This window comes from Zootoca vivipara, chromosome 8 (genome assembly GCF_965207765.1).
Source record: "Zootoca vivipara chromosome 8, rZooViv2.hap1.1, whole genome shotgun sequence".
NCBI classification, from domain to species: Eukaryota; Metazoa; Chordata; class Lepidosauria; order Squamata; family Lacertidae; genus Zootoca; species Zootoca vivipara.
The window spans coordinates 56784314-56804669 of record NC_142591.1 but is presented as its reverse complement, the minus strand read 5'-3'; the positions used below and the strand labels follow the sequence as shown (position 1 = coordinate 56804669).

General features: G+C 41.6%; 1 protein-coding gene across 7 annotated transcripts in view; it reads left to right on the top strand.

Moving 5' to 3' along the window:
- Positions 1–20356, top strand: part of STAU2 (staufen double-stranded RNA binding protein 2) — a 144558-nt gene that overhangs the window by 38135 nt on the left and 86067 nt on the right. For all 7 annotated transcript variants that reach the window (XR_004693237.3, XR_015951516.1, XM_035125951.3 and 4 more), the window contains 4 exons: positions 74–286; positions 8583–8720; positions 12444–12575; positions 16010–16070. Coding sequence is in view for 5 of the 7 variants with exons in the window: in XM_035125951.3 (XP_034981842.1) it covers positions 74–286; positions 8583–8720; positions 12444–12575; positions 16010–16070 (544 nt within the window). In the remaining 2 variants the exon portion in view is untranslated. The remainder of the gene's footprint in view (positions 1–73; positions 287–8582; positions 8721–12443; positions 12576–16009; positions 16071–20356) is intronic.

Below are 20356 nucleotides of genomic sequence, written 5' to 3'. Positions count from 1 at the left end.
AATAAGGACAAATTTATGTAATACAAGTGAATCCTATAATCATTTCATTTGCATGTCCTGTCTTGGCTGATAGGTAATAAAGGAAAGTGGGCCACCGCATATGAAGAGTTTTGTTACCCAAGTGTCAGTGGGAGAATTCTCTGCAGAAGGCGAAGGAAACAGCAAGAAACTGTCAAAGAAGCGAGCCGCAATAGGTGTCCTGCAAGAACTACGGAAACTTCCCCCTCTTCCTGTGATCGAAAAGCCAAAGCTTCATTTTAAAAAACGCCCCAGAACAATGTTAAAGGTAATGATGCATTCAAATAATAGAAGTTGCCAAACTTAATGCTTTCATTTGCCTTTTATGGTTTGCAACGTATGTAGTGCAATTTTTATTTTGCTCAGGAAGATACACCTTTGTTTTTTTTTAAAGTTGAGGATTACTTTTAGTCACTTCCACAGAACATTTTGCTGGTTTGCATATACATCTCATTCTGGATCCGACTTCTGCTTGCACATACAGTTCTGGAAATCCATGGTTAGAGATCAGTAGTATGGGGAGGAAAACGTCTGGGGGAAAGCATGTGACAAACAAAGGTTAAGCAACCCATTCCATTCTGCCCCTTCTCCATTACAAACAGCCCTTTGAAAGGCTGCCATGTATCTTACAGTTGGGCCCAGGAAACAACTATTTCTATACTAGAATATTTTGCCTTAAATTGCAAATAGTAATGCCAAATACATAATACTATATGATACAATATGATATTTTATGCTATAAACCCAGACATCATTACTGGGTTTTTAAACATTTGCTTTTCATTTAAGACAAACCTAATTATTGCAAATAGTAATAAAGTGACCTTTTGGTAAGCTAATAATTTGCCTTTCCCCCTTTTTATTCACTTTAAATAAAGATAAAGGACAGAACAGAGCTTTGTATTTCAAATGTTAGATAGCTGTTGTTAATAGGTGTGTTCCTTCCCAAGCATGTTTGTGCCACCAGACAGTCCTCATATAAAATCTATCCATCATTTGTTTTTGCTGCCTTTATGATATCCATTTCATGAGTAGCTTTGTTTGTGCTATTTTTGCCTTTATCGTGTTTTTTAAAAGATGTTCCAGTGCTGAGACAAAGTAGTCCAGCTGCATCCAGTTAGATTGTTATGGGCTCATAAAGTTTATAGACAAAGCTGAGCAATACTCCTTGGATCATAGCAAGAGCAAAATGCTCGTTGCAGCCTTGTCATCTGCCTGATACTGCTGCACCAATCTGGCTATGAAAACAGCACTTGAAAAGCTAATTTGGCGGGCTGGACCAGATGCTCGGTGGCAGGCCCAGACCCTGGAACCAAGGTCACCTGTGAACAGCTGCAGAGTGGTAGTGGGGCAGGGTTCAATTTTCAGTAAATTGACAGGTGGAAAAGGTGCTTAATTGTTCTCCTGCCAGCTGCTTTCCCTCCCAATAATGCCTTGCACCCTATTGCCTTATTATTTATAAATTTCCGCTATAAATTCCTTCCCACAAGGCACCCCGAAGCAATTTACACACTGTAACATATATAACGCATACACACACACACACACACACACACACACACACTTAAAACAATTGCATATATAAGAAGGGTTTTTAAAAAAGGGTTATAAACACGAAATCAGTTTGAAACTGCCCATACATAAAATCAGTTCGAATCCAAGACAGATACCGTACCAGCTTGGATAACGTTTTTGAAGGTTTGTGGACAAAGGAACATCTTTAGCAGGCACCAAAAAGACTATGGAAAAGGTGCCAAAGTGCTAGCATCTTGGCCCAAGGGCTGCTACTACTATGCTTTTAAACCATTGGGGTGGAGCCTCAAAAGTACGTTCAGGACCTGGAATGATATATTAGACCAGGCATCCCCAAACTGCTGCCCTCCAGATGTTTTGGCCTACAACTCCCATGATCCCTAGCTAAGAGGACCAGTGGTCAGGGATGATGGGAATTTAAGTCCAAAACATCTGGAGGCCCGAAGTTTGAGGATATCTGTATTAGACATTGTTTGGATCTAGGATTCTGTAAGAACAAATTCCTTGAACCCAGTGATCTGTCCATGGTCCTGCAAGGCTTGATTCTGACTCTTGCTCCTGAACTTCAGACCTATATTGGCTGCCTGCTTACCTACTGGTGTCATCTGCCTGCCCTCCTCCTTGATCCTGGTTCTCACTATCTTCCCAGAGGTTTCCTTGGTTACCTAGCAGCAGGACAGTCTCAGTCTAAGAGAGACCTGCACATTGCTGAGCAATGAGCCAGACAGGCCCAGCGGAGAAGCCCACCACCTTGACACAGCCGTCGTCTGCTTGGGGGGGGGGGGAGGAGAAGATCCAGAGTGAGAGGCTAGAGGAGAAGGGGAGCAATGGTCAGTTCCAGCAACATCGCCAGCTGAATAAGTTGAGCCTGAGTAACTCTGCTTTGTTGTTACTTTCTGTAAATAAAAGCTAATTGTATTTCATGCATCACGTTCTTCCTGCCCTGTGGATGACCTGTGTGTGCTTGACAGCACCTTGAAACAGGGAGAGGTCTTTCGTGTTACCTAGAACGTGATTTTTTTATTATAATTTTATTAAGATACCAAGGATTGAACCTCAGACCTTCTGTATGCAAAGCATGTGCCCTCCCTAAAAGGAGAAAATACTCATGGAACTGCAGGAGAACAATACATGTTTGTGTACTAAATGATGGGGGGGGCAGAAATCCAGGTGATCTTGAGTCAAATTAACTTTGATATATATTGATGAAATTTGTCAAAGTTAGCTCATTCATACAGTCTTGGAATCCAAGACTTTGTGTCTGAAGGAGGTGTAAACTTTTCTCTTCAGGATTTTTACATTAGTTAACCAAAGATTGCTCTTAGCAGTGAATCCAAAGAATCAAATTTCCATGGATTGAAAGCTGGATTTCTTTGCTCACACTTTAAAATAATCACTGCTTAGAAGTTGTGTGATATAACTCTTTGATTCTCAGGAATTTACTGCAGATCCAGGTCCTAGTTGCCTTATAATTATCATGTCCATAAGTACTTGTTGAATGGTTACCAACCCATCCATCAAAACTGTTTTTTCTGTTACAGGATACTAGTGTGCTTTCTAGTGGTGTAATGAAGCTTCTTTCTCAACCTCCTAAATTCCTGTGAGCTCAAGTTTCTTAAATGGAGTGTTTATTCATGGTGGCAGTGGATTTATTGCTTCTTCTAGGCTTCATGAGCTTCAGTCTAGAGGGGCTGGTCCTGATTTGTGTATTCATCCGAAATTCCTCCTGAAAGTGGGGCAAGGGCTAGAGTTAGACTTATCTGCATTAAATCTGATCAAACTCAGGTGTTGTACAAGTCAGCCATATGCCATCCCCTATATAATTTGTGAAACATTACCACTTCGGCTCAGCATCATAAAAACGATCTTTTTAGCTTCTCATCTCCATAAAAGATTTTGTAAGCATCCCTTCCCTACCTGATTTTATTTTATTGGGGTGGTTTTTGGTGGGTGGGTGGGGGGGTCAGGAGGAAAATAATTATGCAGTAAAGCAGTTAAAACTATTTCACCATGAATGATGTTTCCTTGCACCTTGTTAAGTTGCATGCAGCAATGCAAAGCAGGTGCTTTCAGAATTCAGATTCTTTTAGCACAGTTACCCAACTTACAAGCTCTAATTACTAAAGAAAATCACAAAGCTAAATTTGATGAAAGGCAGCCCAAGCAACAGCAAACAGTTAAATCTGGAGTGTTTGGCTATAAGCTGATTTAGTTTTACTGAAGCTGGTCAGCATCCATCTGTCTCAGGAGACAATGGAAGAGTGCCCCTTCAGGGGTGAAGCCAAACCATTGGAGAGTTAAGCTCCTGCAGTGGCTGTAGAGACCATTATGAGAGAGACATGTTTTGTTGCAGCTGTCACTATTGGAAGCGATTTACTGAAGCTATTAGAACAACTTATCCATAAATTTTGCTAAATGTATATCATTTATATTTACAGATGATAGCCCATTTCTGATAAATATACTCTATTAATGCAAGTATTGTTTGGACAATGAAGAATAAGACTTCAATATTTGAGGCCCTGGCCCTCAAAGAACAAGCTGACCTGAAGAAACTGAGGTGGTCAGGGAGGTTGTTCAACATGACCTTCAGGGATGTGATAGCAACATACCACTTCCAGGCTCTGAAGTCTCAGGGAAGAAGAATGTCACTCTGAGTAAGAGAGAAATTATCCTTTGGAACAGGCCTTTTCCTTGGGAAATGAGCAGGTTATTAACTCATGCCAAGGACATTCCTGTGAGACTTCTTGTTAGTGGACAGTTCATTCACTAGCAACACATATAGCTGTAACAAAATAAATTTCTTCTAGTAGCACCTTAGAGACCAACTAAGTTTGTCATTGGTATGAGCTTTTGTGTGCATGCACACTTCTTCAGATATATAGCTGTGTTTCTGATAAGCATGAAGGCAACCTGGTGACTTGCCTGCTTGGTGCAAGGGTTACAGATCTTACACGTTGCCTTGATGAGCTGGTAGATAGGGCTGGGGAGAGTTCAATGGTTGTGGTGCATGTTGGCTCCAAGGATGTGGGAAAATGTCATTTTTCTAGGAGAAAAAAATAGATGGCTATGTAGTAGGTTGAAAATCCAGGTCGTTCAAAATGACTTTCTCTGAAATGCTAGCCAGGGCCTGCAAGACAGGCAGAGCTGAGGAGTCTCAGGATATGAATGAGACAGTAGTATCAGGAGTGGATGTTTGGAGATGTTGGGCATTGGGGAACATTTTGGGATGATCCGGGCGTGTACAAAAAGGGATAGGCTTCATTTGAACTGGAATGGAAGTACACTGTTGGGACTTAAAATAAAAAAAAGGTGACAGAGCAGCTGGGGGAAAGCCGATAGGAGCAGAGAAGCATCCAGTTCTGGATAAGTCATCCAAAATCAAGTGTTTTTTATTGTTCAAATGGGAGATGGGTAGAACTGGGCAATGAAAGTGCAGTGGAATATTACAGCAATTCAAAGAAGCCAAAGAGCTGTAGAGTAAAATGTACTGTATGTGCCAGAGACATTTGGAGAAAGACATTGCATTCTAGATGCTTATGTGCGAATGCCAGAAGCTTCTGAGCCAAGATGGCTGAGCTGAAGTGAACATAGATATAGTGGGCATAACCTGGTGGAATGTAAGCAAACAACGGGACATCTTTATCTATGGATGCAAACTTTTTAGGATGATCAATGAATGGTGTTCTGGAAGTAGTGTCACACTGGACGTTGAATAGAGTCCAACAAGCTTGAAATCCCAAAAGGCACAGTCTGTGAGTGGCAATCCTGGGCCCCAAGGGTAATTTAGTAATGGTAACATACTATCATCCACCTGATCAAAATGCCCAGAGTTTTCTCCAGAGATGGAAAGTTAAACCAATGAGGCATTCTAAGGCAGACATGTTGTAGTAATGGAGGCTTCAGTTACTCTCACATGGACCAGGTACATGTGTGTTGCAGTCACGACAAAAAATAAGGCTATAAAAAGCTACTAGCCAGGATGACTGCACTCCCTCTATTGTCAAAGGTGATAGGCCTATGAATACTAGCTGCTGAGAATAACAAGTGGGGAGAGAGCTGCTTACGTGCTTCCCATAGGCATTTTGTTGGCCACTGGAAGAACAGGATGTTGGACTAGATGGGCCTTTGGTTAAATCTGGTAGGGTTCGTCTTATGTTCATATGAGGGGGTTCCCCCCCTTTATATAGTCCTTATCTAAATCCTAATGATATTTATGGTTTGCATATTGGTAAGGTAGCTCATATTTATTTAAGTAACTTGCACACTTTTGTAATGTGTGTGTGTGTGTGTGTGTGTGTGTGTTAGTGTTGTCATACAGTGGTTCCGCTCCTTCCTCCTGGGCCGTGTTCAGAAAGTGGTGGTGGGGGATGAGTGTTCGGACCCCTGGGCTCTCACTTGTGGGGTGCCTCAGGGTTCTGCCCTCTCCCCCATGCTTTTTAACATCTACATGCAGCCACTGGGAGAGATCATCAGGGGGTTTGGGCTGAGTGTTCATCAGTATGCGGATGATACCCAGCTCTATAATAATAATAATAATAATAATAATAATAATAATAATAATAATAATAATTTATTATTTATACCCCGCCCATCTGGCTGGGTTTCCCCAGCCACTCTGGGCGGCTTCCAACCGAGTATTTAAAAAGTACAGCATTAAACATTAAAAACTTCCCTAAACAGGGCCGCCTTCAGTTGTCTTCTAAAAGTGAAATAGTTACTTATTGCCTTCACATCTGCTGGGAGGGCGTTCCACAGGACGGGTGCCACTACCGAGAAGGCCCTCTGTCTGGTTCCCTGTAACCTCACTTCTCGCAATGAGGGAACCGCCAGAAGGCCCTCGGTGCTGGATCTCAGTGTCCGGGCTGAATGGTGGGGGTGGAAACGCTCTACCTCTCTTTCAAATCAGAACCAGTGAAGGCGGTGAAGGTCCTGTCTGGAGGCGGTTGGAGGATGGATGGCGGCTAACAGATTGAGGTTGAATCCTGACAAGACAGAAGTACTGTTTGTGGGAGACAGGAGGCGGGCAGGTGTGGAGGACTCCCTGGAGGACTCCCTGGTCCTGAATGGGGTAACTGTGCCCCTGAAGGACCAGGTGCGCAGCCTGGGAGTCATTCTGGACTCACAGCTGTCCATGGAGGCACAGGTCAATTCTGTCAATCAGCTCCATCTGGTACGCAGGCTGAGACCCTACCTGCCTGCAGACTGTCTCACCAGAGTGGTGCTTGGACTACTGCAATGCGCTCTACGTGGGGCTACCTTTGAAGGTGACCCAGAAACTACAACTAATCCAGAATGCGGCAGCTAGACTGGTGACTGGGAGCAGCCACCGAGACCACATAACACCTGTCTTGAAAGATCTACATTGGCTCCCAGTACGTTTCTGAGCACAGTTCAAAGTGTTGGTGCTGACCTTTAAAACCCTAAATGGCCTCGGTCCAGTATACCTGAAGGAGCGTCTCCACCCCATCTTTCTGCCCGGACACTGAGGTCCAGCGCTGAGGGCCTTCTGGCGCTTCCCCTTGTTGCGAGAAGCCAAGGTGCAGGGAACCAGGCAGAGGGCCTTCTCGGTGGTGGCACCCACCCTGTGGAACGCCCTCCCATCAGATGTCAAAGAGAAAAACAGCTACCAGATTTTTAGAAGACATCTGAAGGCGGCCCTGTTTAGGGAAGCTTTTAATGTTTAATAGATTATTTTATTTCATTTTTCTGTTGGAAGCCGCCCAGAGTGGCGGGGGAAACCCAGCCAGATGGGCGGGGTATAAATATATTATTATTATTATTATTATTATTATTATTATTATTATTAATACAGTTTATTGTTTAAAAGTGCAGTGACCTATAATCAAACATGTTACATTTTGAATTACCGACTCGCTTACATTTAACAACTTTAGCTTAGCTGTCTTGCAGAACACTGCTGAAGTCTGTATGCAAACTTCATTCATACCTCACTTATAAATTCTTCCTTACTATTGTGGCATAAGACCCAAATACATATGGCATTAGATAAATTATTTTGTGCCTTAATCTCGCTGCACATGTTACTGCCAGCGCACACTTCCACACTACCAGGTTTGATAGCTATCTGCTTCAAGCAAGCATTTACCTTACACTTAATTTATCATGGGGGATGCTTTATATAGGCTGTCTGGGGGTGGTGGGGCGAGTGTCAACCTATCTTTCGATCTTGTCTTGTTGTGTAATGTTAGAAAAGCTAATCTCTCTGACCTTTCTCCTTTCCTGTCTGTATAAGTGGTCCAGTAAAATTCACCAAGCTCACAGTATTGTTGCAAGGACTGAAACGGACAAAACCCTTCAGAAGGGTGGGTTCCCTAAGTAGTTTCTATATTCTGTATAAATTGGAATGATGTCTGAGGGGAAACTCAAGGAGCAAGAATGCATTGGTACAAATCTGGAAGGTTTTATTGAGTTTGGAAAGCTGAAATGAAAAATATTTTGGGAAAGGCACTCCACAGTTCTTTGTGCAATGTAAGGCAGAGGTTAGGCAACTTTTCTGTTTTGTTTTTTTAGTGAAAGGTGGTAGGATCAGAGAAGACATCTATTCAGGCACCCCAGGCCTCAAACTCTAGAGCAAGAGAGAACCAGAAAGTCCCTGAAACATTGTGCTGTGCAAACCATCAAACCTTGATTTCTAAAACTGGCTTGTTTAGACAAACAATAGCTAATGCTGACCACAGTTTCCGGTTTGAATGAAAAAGGAAGCTGCCATTAACAGGAAATGAAAGCAAAAACTTCTGAACTCCTCCTTGGAGTATGCATATGAGAATGTTTTGGTTGTTTGAAAAAAGTTACTATACAGCTATAGTTTATTGTGCATAAGGAGGATGGGTGGATGCCACTTTTATGGCTATGTTTTCATATGATGACATCCCTGGAGATGTGTTCAGGAGTTCTCAACGGATGTAAACTGTTGGAAGTGGAATTGGTGAGAACCCACCTTAGCAAAGGAACATCCTTTATAACTGTCTTCATGATAGCCTGTTTCATTTCTTCCTCTCTCTTTTTAGACTGGACCAGAATATGGTCAGGGAATGAACCCCATTAGCCGTCTGGCTCAGATTCAACAAGCCAAAAGGGAAAAGGAACCAGAGTATCTTCTTATTTCAGAAAGGGGAATGCCTCGACGCCGAGAGTTTGTTATGCAGGTGCCTCAAATTGTGTTCAGATTGGTGCTTTTTGCTCTACTTATTTTACTCTGACAAAATGAGAAGAAGAAAAAAGATTAACACAAGTATAATATTTCAAATGTTTTAAATGATCATTTAAAACTTCTTTTGTCATTCTCTGTTCAACTTTTCTTGCTATAGAAGTAAGCTAATGAGAGGAACAGTGCTGTCCTTTCTTTCTTTCTTTCTTTCTTTCTTTCTTTCTTTCTTTCTTTCTTTCTTTCTTTCTTTCTTTCTTTCTTTCTTTCTTTCTGTGTGTTTAACTAGCTATCCCTGCCAAAAGGATGCATTTTTTTACACACAAACCTACATGTAAAATATACATCAGTGCAAGTATCCAAACGTTTCCAAATGTTTGAAACCACTGGTTACCAGATTTTGGGGGCCCATGGGCACATATGGAATTCTGAGAATGTGGTGTGGGGCATCACTCACAAAATGGTTGCCCCCGGGGTGTGACATAGCATAAATGGCTGCCACATCTAAAAGAGCAGAAAGATGCAGAACCACAAATTGTGCATATATGGAAAGCTTTAATAAAACAATGTTGGAAACATAAACAGCCAAACATGTTCCAAGAATCTCTGTTTCCAAACATTGTTAAGTCTGGTCTGTTGTGTTGCCTGTTGCTGGTGACATGTTGCAAATTAGAAGAAATACATACATAAACATTCCTGAATTCAGTTGTTGCATTAATATACATGTTTAGTCACAAGTAAAAAGATGCATCCAGTGCTTGCTGGATAGTAATCATACTCTTGCTATTATTTGCTTAAAAAGACTCCCAGAATGGCAGAACAGATCATTAAAACAAAGCCGGTTCAGACTTACATTCTGACAAGACTGGGCACAAAAGGATAATGGATTTGGATGGAGGAGGAAATAAGCAAATGCATGTACAAGTTCTTCATTATAAAAATATTGAACTCGGAATGGGAAAGAACAGCTCACTAGAGACAACTCACCAGAGAAGTGGTAGAAAACACTGCACAAGACTAGTGTGATGATTGAGGCTGAACATTATCTGCAATGTACAGAAAAGACTCATCAAGCAGTTTATTGTTTCAAGTCCAGGGAAAAGTGAATCAGTCAATAAAGCTAAAAAAAAAACAACTCACAACAATCATAAAATTGACAGCATACCCTAAACAATCTCAAAACTTCAAGAGTTGTAGAACTGAGAGAGATCTCTGTCTAATAACTTGTAGAGCAGGTGTGGAGAACCTCCAATATCTCCCCCCCCCGCCAGTTTGGCCCCTGAGGTCATTTCCCCCAAATCATACCCACCTGTCACACCAGCCGACTTCACCATGGCTTAATCCTGCATTGATTATGTGCCTCGTTCCCAGTGGGAAACACAGTTGCCAAGGCAGGAAGATTTCAAACCCACTCATCATTTGATGAGGTGGGGTTAAAGCCCCTTGCAAAAGAGCTCTTTGAAGCAGCACTTCTTTAATAAGGCGGGGAGAGGAGAAAGGAGCCTGCACTGTATAATGCAAGTTTCTTTGTTCTCTCCCCACTTCCCACCAACATGCTTACTTAAAGGAGACGCGTGGAGCTACTTCAAAGGGCACTTTTGCAAAGGGCTTTAAGACAGCCCTTCTACTTCCATTTGATCCTCCATTTACAAGCATCCCCATCCCCTCCTCCAACATCAGGGATGGCAAGGAGAAGTGTGGGAAGGCTCGCAAAGCATAGGTCTGGCGGCGCTCTTTGGACTTCGGTTCCCATGCTTGGGAATCCCACTCATAAGCGATTTTACAGGTGGGCAGGGCAACCCACAACAATGTGACGTCAATATAAGGATCTAGCGTCTGGAGCCAAAAAGGTTTCCCGCCCTTTTGTATAGCTAAAACCGGTCAGATGATTTTTTGCAGGGGGAGGGGGGAGGGCTGTGATGAAAATCGCCTTGGCTTATCATATAAGCCACCATTACTGGGCAGCAAAGGATGGGTGCAAGTCCAGCTCTCATCTTTCTCCAGTGCTGACTGCAGTTGGGAGAGGGGCATCCCTAGCCTTAATCAATCTAGAATATAGGAGCAAAAGGAGGAAAGCTGTTTATCTGTCTGTCCCAATTGCAGTCTCTCTCTCTCTCTCTCTCTCTCTCTCTCTCTCTCTCTCTCTCTCTCTCTCTCTCTCTCTCACACACACACACACACACACACACACCCCTCTAATACCCTTCTATCTGGTCATGAAAAAGAGAAAGGATGTTGGACAATGACAATTTTATAGACATATTACACATTATGCCTTCTCTTTGAAGGGACATTAGTTAGAATACACTCCCATCAAAGATTTGCATTTTCAGGTCTTGCTGATTTCAATGTGAGAATTAAGCTTGTGTTTGAAACGCCTATTAAACGCAACGAAGCTGTTTGACTGTAGTTTGATCCTGCCTGTTTCTTTTAGTTGAGATGTTTCTACTGGTTGTAAATAAACTTTGTAACCTAAGACACATGATATTGTTTTTGAAATTTTCATGCTAAAATCATATCATATTAGACAGAGACAGAGTCCCAGAAGATTTATTATGGCCTTCACAAACTTATCAAAGTAAATTGTCTTTTGTATAAAGTGCCTAAACCATGTTTTCATTTGTTCTAATTGAATGTGGAAATAAAGTATCTAGAGATAATATGTTCATTTTTATCTGTCACACAAAGAGCAAGTTTAGATGTGATGAAATGGATCCAATTACTTATGCTGACCGTTAGATAAACAGAAGAAAACCTCTGATGACATTAGTTGGTGTTCTGTTCCCAAAGTTAATTTCAGCAAGCTTTTTCTTTGTAGTCAGACCTTTAATCCTTGATAGAGGTTACAATAATACCTAAACCAGCTTTACAGGTCTGAGAAAGAACAGTTCATGCATCATTAATTTTCACTTCATTGTAGTTTTCTAATTTTATTTTATTTTATTTTTAAAACCAAAACATTTCATTTGTAGCATAATTATACATCTCTATTCAGGAATAAACCCCTTTATGTTCAGTGGGACTTTTTCCCAGATAAGTGTCTATTGGATTGCAGCCTTAATCACAATTCACTTTCTTTAGAACTTCCTACGGTACCTGCACAGGTCTGACAAAGCCTGAGCCTCAGCATATTTCAGAAACACTGCAAAACGTTTGCAGTGAAATAAATATTTAGTTGCGAGGAATATACAGAGTGCTTTTAATGATTTGATTGATAGCAGATTTTGTTTTGTTTCGTTAATACATAATTTATATCCTGTTATTTCCTTCAACTAAGCAGAAAGTGTACAGGATTGCATTTGTAGTGTTTTGAGGAAATACTTACTTTCTACAAAATAAAAATCTGTACAATGCAGCTCAAATCCAAAATTCTGAAATTATGTAACTGTGATCAAACACATTTCCCAAGAAATAAGCTTTCAAATTGTACAGGTATACAGTACATTTCCTCTCATTTTATCCTCATAGCAACCCTATGAAATATGCTAGGTTGAGAGAAAGTGACTCCTGAAAGTCACCAGTTAGTTTTGTGACTAAGAATTTGAACTCAGATTTCTCTTGATTCACAAGTTCAGTAGAAAAGTACTATAAGAACTTCAAATACATGTTTGTCTCTAAGACACTCGCAAACTTCAGAAGTGCTTCTGTGCATAAGTATATTATTACTCTTACTTTCCAAGAACAATGTTATAATGATTAATACTTTTTTGTTCTGTTTTACTAGGTTAAGGTAGGAAACGAGATTACAACAGGTACAGGCCCAAACAAGAAGATAGCAAAAAGAAATGCAGCTGAAGCGATCTTGCTACAGCTTGGCTATAAAGCCTCATCTTCACTTCAAGAACAGATGGAAAAGGTAAGAATGATACCTGATACAGGAGAGGGATATCTTCACGCTCCCTCAACACATAGTTCTTTTAAGATCTTAGGGATGGGGAACCTGTGGCCCTCCAGATGTTGTTGGACTCCACCTCCCCAGCTGGCATGGGAGTCAGGCATGCTGAGAGTTGTAGTCCAGCAATATCTGGAAGGCCACAGGTTCCCATCCCTGTCCTAAGACTTTAAATATATCCAGTCTCATTGCTGTGAGTAGATGTGTTCCCAGTTTGCTGTACCTAGATTTAGCTTTCTGTTGCAGTGATTCGTAAGAGACAGCATCAAAAGAAAAACTCCAAAAGCAAATAAAAGAGGTAGGATCTCAATAAGGGTTTTTAAAAAAGTTAACCACATGACATGTAGTTTAGTCATTTAGTCGTGTCCGATTCTTCGTGACCCCATGGACCGGAACACGCCAGGCACTCCTGTCTTCCACTGCCTCCCGCAGTTTGGCCAAACTCATGTTGGTAGCTTCGAGAACACTGTCCAGCCATCTCACCCTCTGTCGTCCCCTTCTCCTTGTGCCCTCCATCTTTCCCAACTTCAGGGTCTTTTCTAGGGCGTCTTTTCTTCTCATGAGGTGGCCAAAGTATTGGCTTTGTATCAGCTTCAGGATCTATCCTTCCAGTGAGCACCTTCAGAATGGATAGGTTTGATCTTCTTGCAATCCATGGGACTCCAGCACCATAATTCAAAACCATCAATTCTTTGGCTATCAGCCTTTTTTATGGTCCAGCTCTCACTTCCATACATCACTACTCCTTCATGGATCACTGCCTTCTCGTGGCGACGGGGCTTGAATAACTCAGAGAAGCTATGAGCTATGCTGTGCAGGGCCACCCAAGATGGACAGGTCATAGTGGAGAGTTTTGACTAAACGTGATCCATCTGGAGCAGGAACCAGCAAGCCACTCCAGTATCCCTGCCAAGAAAACTCCATGGACAAATACAACCACATGACATAGTCCTTGTAAAATACTCAATAGAGCAGAGCTTTCCAAACTGTGTGTCGTGTCACATTACTGTGTTGTCAGCTGAAGTGTGTTGGGGTGTCACGCAAACTCACCCCGTGCTCCACCCAAGGCTGGAAAGCGATTTGCTTAACCTTCGGTTTGCTAGTAAAACTGAATTATTGTGTTTGCAAAAATGATTCAGGTCTAAAAAGTGTCACCAACATGAAAAAATTGGAAAGCTCTGCATTAGAGTGAAGAGTCAATTAGGTGTCTTCTGTGGAGAAACCCTGGGACTCTGAAGAACCTTAGGATAAGTAGATTGAGGGTGGAAGCTCTCACCATCATTTTGATGCCTTGCCTCTCTTGGTTTTTCATGCTTCCTGGCAAGGGGAGATGCTTCTTCACCTGATGTCAGTTGTTTGACAGGTTGGCAGCCCTACCCACCTGTCAAAATGGCCTGTGCAGCCTGGGGATCTTAGTACCTGACCACTAACTGGAAATGTTTTCTTTCCCGTGGCCTGAAAGCAGGTTCCAGACGTAACTGTGATAAATTGAACCTGGGATCTTCTGCATGAAAAGTGTGTGCTCTACCACAGAGTACAACCCTTTCCCCATGCAATGCCCGCATCCATCTGAATCCTTATTCCAAGCGCATTCACACATGGTTCTGAACTGAAACCTTTTCATAGTGTAATATATGGGATTTTGCCAAGAGCTGCTACTGAAGGATAATAAAACTAGTTCTCAAACATCTTGTGCTAGATCAAATTGTGATATAGATCAAATTTGTGTTATAGTAACAAAATGAGTTCCTTTCAAGTAGAGCTGTTACCTTGTTAAAGAATTAACAATTGATTAAGCAATTCATTACATTTGCATATGGAAATTTCATATGAGTAAAAATATTTTTTTCTAAAGAAACGAACCTATTATTGTTTTCAGACAGTGCATGCATACTTCCTGGCAGGCATCACAGTAGAAAAGCATTCATTGCAATTTGAGAGACAAGGGGTAACACCTCTTAAGATGGTGCTTACCATGTGTGGTTCTTATAAACATTTGTATTAAATGCTGTCCAGTTTAATCATGGACACCTTTTTGATCAACTGAAAGCTTTTAAAGAAATTTATCTAACCAAGAAAATCTACAGTGTTTGGGGTTTCTTAGATTAAGGGGGAAACGGCCATTAAGAGGAGACATGAAAATCTTGCGTGGCATTGAATAAGTGGATACAGAATATATATTTTTCTCCTTCTGGGAGAAAAACTGGGAGCCATCCAATGAAACAGATTGACAGGAAATTCCAGAGAGTGCGTAATTAAATTATGGAATTTGTGGTAGCAACATGTGGTGATGGTCCCTAGCTTAGATGAATTTAGAAGGGGATTCAACAAACACGTGGAAGAAAAACCAGTCACTGGCTCCTAGTCATGATGACTGTATTATCAGCTTCAGATTTAGAAGCAGCATGGGCACCCATGACTATTTGTTGCAATGGAACAATGTTGCTGAGTATCTGTTCCCAGGGCGTATGGGGTGTTTGGAGAGGGGGTAGTATCTCTGGTGGGAGACACATCGTGCTCCTTCTGGAGTAGTTTGCCCAAGTTGTCGGCACTCAGCTCCCACCTGTGGCTCCCAGAAGTTGTCAGTATGAAATAGCAGCCACATCATGGTGAGTTAGGGACTTCCCCTGCATGAGACGACAGGCTTGGGCAGATTGAATCAACGAGATGAATTAGGTTCAAGAAGTCAAGAAGCTGGTTTCTGCCTGTGTTGTAGAGGGAAGTGAGGGGCAGGTGATGCTCATCAACCTGGGAAGGTAACCCATGTAGAAGGAAAACTCTGATCTTAACCTCCACTGCCTTGAGGCGAAGAAAAGCCTAAGGCGTAAACCCTGTACAAATCCAGAGTGGAGTCCCTAATACAGTTGGATGGCACCTTGTATGCCTCCTTCTGGCAAGTCCTGCAGCCCAGATGGTGCCAGATGTATTGCTCTGCTTTCTTTTGGACCACATCAGCGAGGCCGAGAGGCGGGTCTTGTCATCTGTGCATCCCAGGACCTCAATACACACTGCCCAGGCTTGGCCCCAGGGAGGTCACTTCTGTGCTAATGCAGAGGTTTGACTTCAGACCCGGAGGCACACCCTATTGTCTCTTGAGACAGATGGATGCTAACAACATCCTGTTGCTGGATGGCAAAAACAGGAGACAGTTTCATGTTGTATTTGTGGGCTTCTCAGAGACATCTGTTGGCCATTGTGGAAAATAGGGTGCTGCAGAAGATGGATATTTGGTTTAATCCAGCAGGACTCTACTGATTTTCTTATCGATAAAACAGTGCAGCAGAACTTTCTAAACATCCTACCACTGCTAACAAATTTCTATGTATCCCGAAATGTTATTTCACAGTATTTCTGCTTTATATAATGCAGTCATTTTTGTTCTTGTTTATCTTTGTCAGCCAGGTGACATCAAGGGGTGGAATGGCCAAAATGTTGAATATCCTGAATCAGCAAATAATGGTAAGTGACATTTCTATATTCATTGATTTTTAATATTCTCTCACCTTCTGCTCTGCTTTAAACTACCATTTTAAAATTATTATAGATAATGTTAGTTTATCCAGGACATTTTTTTCTGGTACAGTATATGTCTTTTTATATGTTTATAGTCTTGTGAAGAAAGATGGTAGCCTATGTTTTGCTTGTCAAATGGTACATCACAATATTTTTCTTTCTATTTTGCAATGTGTGTGTTGCCTAATACTTGATTAATTCCTCCCCTCCCACTTTTTAGTCTTTGGCTAGCAACCTGAACATGAGATTATGATTGAAGGGTAAAAGACTGGAACAAAATTTCAGATATTGTAGAGATATCAGTTATGCTTGTTCCATAAGGTCAGTTTTGTTGTTGTTTTTATGTTGTCCTTCTGCTCTTGATGGTAGGCATCTGAGAAGTGGAAATCTATAAAGGCTTGACTTCTAAAGATTTCCAGAGCATATGTAAAACCATAGAGGCCATTAATGAAGTTCTCTTGCCAAAGGTAGTGTGAGTAGACCTAATCATCCAATTGAGTCTAAGAACCCTAATGGCTCTGGTTCTTGACTTGGGAAAATGTCGTGAAGCACTTGAAATTTCTCCCCAATGCATTCATTTTGAGATACACAAATTTTAAATGATTCAGTAGTAGAGGCCATCATGGTTTTTAGACAGGTGATCTTTAGCAAGGGTAGGCAACCTAAGGCCCGTGGGCCGGATGCGCCCCAGTAGCCTTCTCAATCCGGCCCGCGGACGGTCTGGGAATCAGCGTGTTTTTACATGAGTAGAATGGGCCCTTTAATTTAAAATGCATCTATGTGGGTCATAGGAATTCGTTCATTTTTTCCTTCAAAATATAGTCCGGCCCACCACATGGTCTGAGGGATGGTGGACCGGCCCACGGCTGAAAAAGGTTGCTAACTCCTGATCTTTGGTCCTGTGGAAAAACATGGCTTGAACTAAAATTTGGGTGAACAGATAGATATTGAACGTTCTTAGGGCAAATCCACGTCATAAAGCACCCTCAATGCATGTTTAAAGCATGTGACTTCTCCCCAAGAATCCGGGGAACTCTGGTTTGTTAAGGGTGCAGAGAATTGTAGCTCTGAAACTACAGTTCCCAGGTATCTGCCCCTAGTCCACCTGCTACCTCCAAGAGTGTTACTCTGTCCTCAAACTTGCCATACTTTTCTTCTAATCTTATAATGAAGCTTCTTCCGGCTTCTCTCAAATTCCTCTCATCATTGTTTCTCCTTCTGCTTGCCTTTCCTCATTTTTGTGGTTCCCTTTGGCCCTCCTGAACATTTACTGCTTCACACATTTGATCCAGCTGTCTTTCCTGATGTACATCACTGACAACTTCTGAGACACTGGCAAAGAAGTAAAAACAAAAACCCCAACTCTAAAATGTACCTTGGAAATTTATGTTTCTCATCCAGTTCATCTTGTGTTAATATTAGCTGAAAGGACTATACAGTAGTTAGTTTCTGATATAAGAGTTCCTGATATACCTGAGCCCCACCCATCTCAAAACAGGACACCGGGTAATCCAGTTGAAGCTGGCTTTATGGGTGTGAAAGACCAGTTTTAATGGATCTGGAGAATATAGATTAGTACATGTCTGTGCAGATTAAGGCCAGGCTTGTGTGTATGTGTAACAGCTGCTTCTTAAGCAGAATTCATCCCATTTCATCCCATTACATTTTACATTTTAACATGCTTAGTTTGTTCATGTCAATATTGAATTTAAATATTGGCTAAATAAACCATCTATGGCCTTTAAAACTGGGGTGGTGGTGGTGGTGTTTTTGCCTGTTGCTATGTTAGGCATTTTCACATTTTGATATTATAAACTCCCCTGTGGTCCTCGGATGACGGGCGGTAGAGGAATTTAATAAATAAAATAAATAAAAATGATTAATATGCTTATATAACATCTAACAATATTTTAATAGCACTGTATATTTTTCACCATTTACTGTATACAGTAGATCAGAACACTTGTCAAAGCATAATTTTGTTGAAATGTAGGTGATGGGTGGTTAGATAGATTTAACCCCACAAAAGCTAATTGCAATATCTAGAGTGACTGTTGGGTATTGAGAGTGTTGTGATTGGTGCCAGAACTCCAAGAAGGCCTTTTCTGCAAGGAACCAAGAAAAAAAATGACTATGCCATAGAATGTATCTGTCGGCCATAGAAAAGATGGATGCCCAAGGTGGAACTACATCCTACCTCAGGGGAAAACAGTGGTGTCTCTCAGGAACGAGTGTATTTGCCAAATAATGAACGTGAAGGGGGCATTTTCAAGGGTTGATTGGTAGGAAATAGTGGGGTGGTTGACACACACACACCCCTAAGCGCCGATTCTCCTTAGCAACTACTCCCTTACCCCACAAGTATTTTTCCCTACTGGCTGACATTATTTCTTGGAATCAAACTGTAACAAAACGTGGCTGAAAGGGAGGGATTGTGTGTGCTGAAGAAAGGGAGGATTAAGCAACCCCCCATCTACTCATACATATCCTCACAGGTGCACCTTAGTGCTATGAATCAAACACAAGTTGGGAATCCCATGTTTGCCTCATACTATGAAGACCTACTCTCAGGGAACCTAGGATCTGTATCCCTTTAGGCATTCTATGCTGATAATAAAGACTCCCTGAGAGAGTGTGTGTCTGAATCTGTAGCTTTTAGGATCCCTAGCTTTTAGTCAATCCAAACAAAAGCACTTACGGCATTTATAAAAAACAAACATGCATGACACTCTTCTTGGGTGTTGGTCTAACCACAGAGTTTAGACTGGCTGGAACAACCAGTCTGTCACAATAAGAGAAGCTTGGAACTCTGGGCTTGTACCTGTCAGTCCCCTACTGCATTCTTGCAGAAGTTTTACATGAAATTTCCAACTGAAGTGAGTCCAGGTTCAGTGCCTCCAACTCCGACACCGTTTTTTTTCCTGGCCCTGCTCCTGTGCCCTTATCACAAAAAATTAAACAGGTTAAGCTTCCAAACAGTTTACTCTCAAAGAAATTGCTTTAGTAGTATAATATGTAGGAAGGTAAAATGGTCCTCAGAATATCTTTTAAGGACCTTTAGTTCCAATGACCTGTTTGGGTAGGTCAGCCAAAATTATACATGTTTTGTATTGCAAGGGCTTCAGTAGAGTAAAGCCCATCTGCAAGAAGTATCAGTCATCCATGGAAATGAAACCTTCCCATTTCCAAACTGAAAGCTAATTTGGAAAGGTAACTACCATTTTCTGTAGCTTTTCTAATGTTTAAAATGTGTTTTTGCTAAAGTAGTGTTTCCATGCTGTATAGATCTTCAAAGACTCTTTATAACATGGAAGTCCTAGTTAACCTTCCAGTACCAACAGGGAACTTTTAAAATAAAATAAAAAATTACTTGATAATTTACAGTGCAATCCTGAACATAGAACCAGTAGCACCTTAGAGACTAACTAAGTTAGTTCTTGGTATAAGCTTTTGTGTGCATGCACACTTCTTCAGATACACAAAGGCTTATACCAGGAACAAACTTAGTTGGTCTCTAAGGTGCTACTGGACAATTACACACACACACACACACACACACACACACACACACACACACACATATATATATATATATATATATATATATATATATATATATATATACATACACACTGCATCAGACCAACATGGCTATCTACCTGAATATAGAATCATAGAGGTGGAAGGGATTCCAAGGGTCATCTAGTCCAACCCCCTGTAATGCAGGAATCTCAGCTAAAGCATCCATGACAGATGGCCATCCATCTGTTTAAAAACCTCCAAGGAAGGAGAGTCCACCACCTCTCATGAGAGTCTGCTCCACTGCTGAACAGCTCTTACTGTCAGAAAGTTTTTCCGAATGTTTAGTTGGAATCTCCTTTCTTGCAACTTGAAGCCATTGGTTCGAGTCCTACCCTCCAGAGCAGGAGAAAACAAGCATGCTCTCTCCTCCATGTGACAGCCCTTAAGATATTTGAAGATGGCTATCATATGTGCTCTCAGTCTTCTCTTTTCCAGGCTAAACATACCCAGCTCCCTTCAAGCGCTCCTCATAAGACTTAGTTTCCAGACCCTTGATCATCTTGGTTGCCCTCCTCTGACTACACTCAGTTTTCCCTTGCCTCTGTATCCTGAAACCCAGGAGGACATGATATCTTCCTCCCAAGTTTCCGCGCACTTCCACTTCATCAATCAGTTCCTCCCTGTTGCTGAGGTCCCCTTGTTGGTTCTTC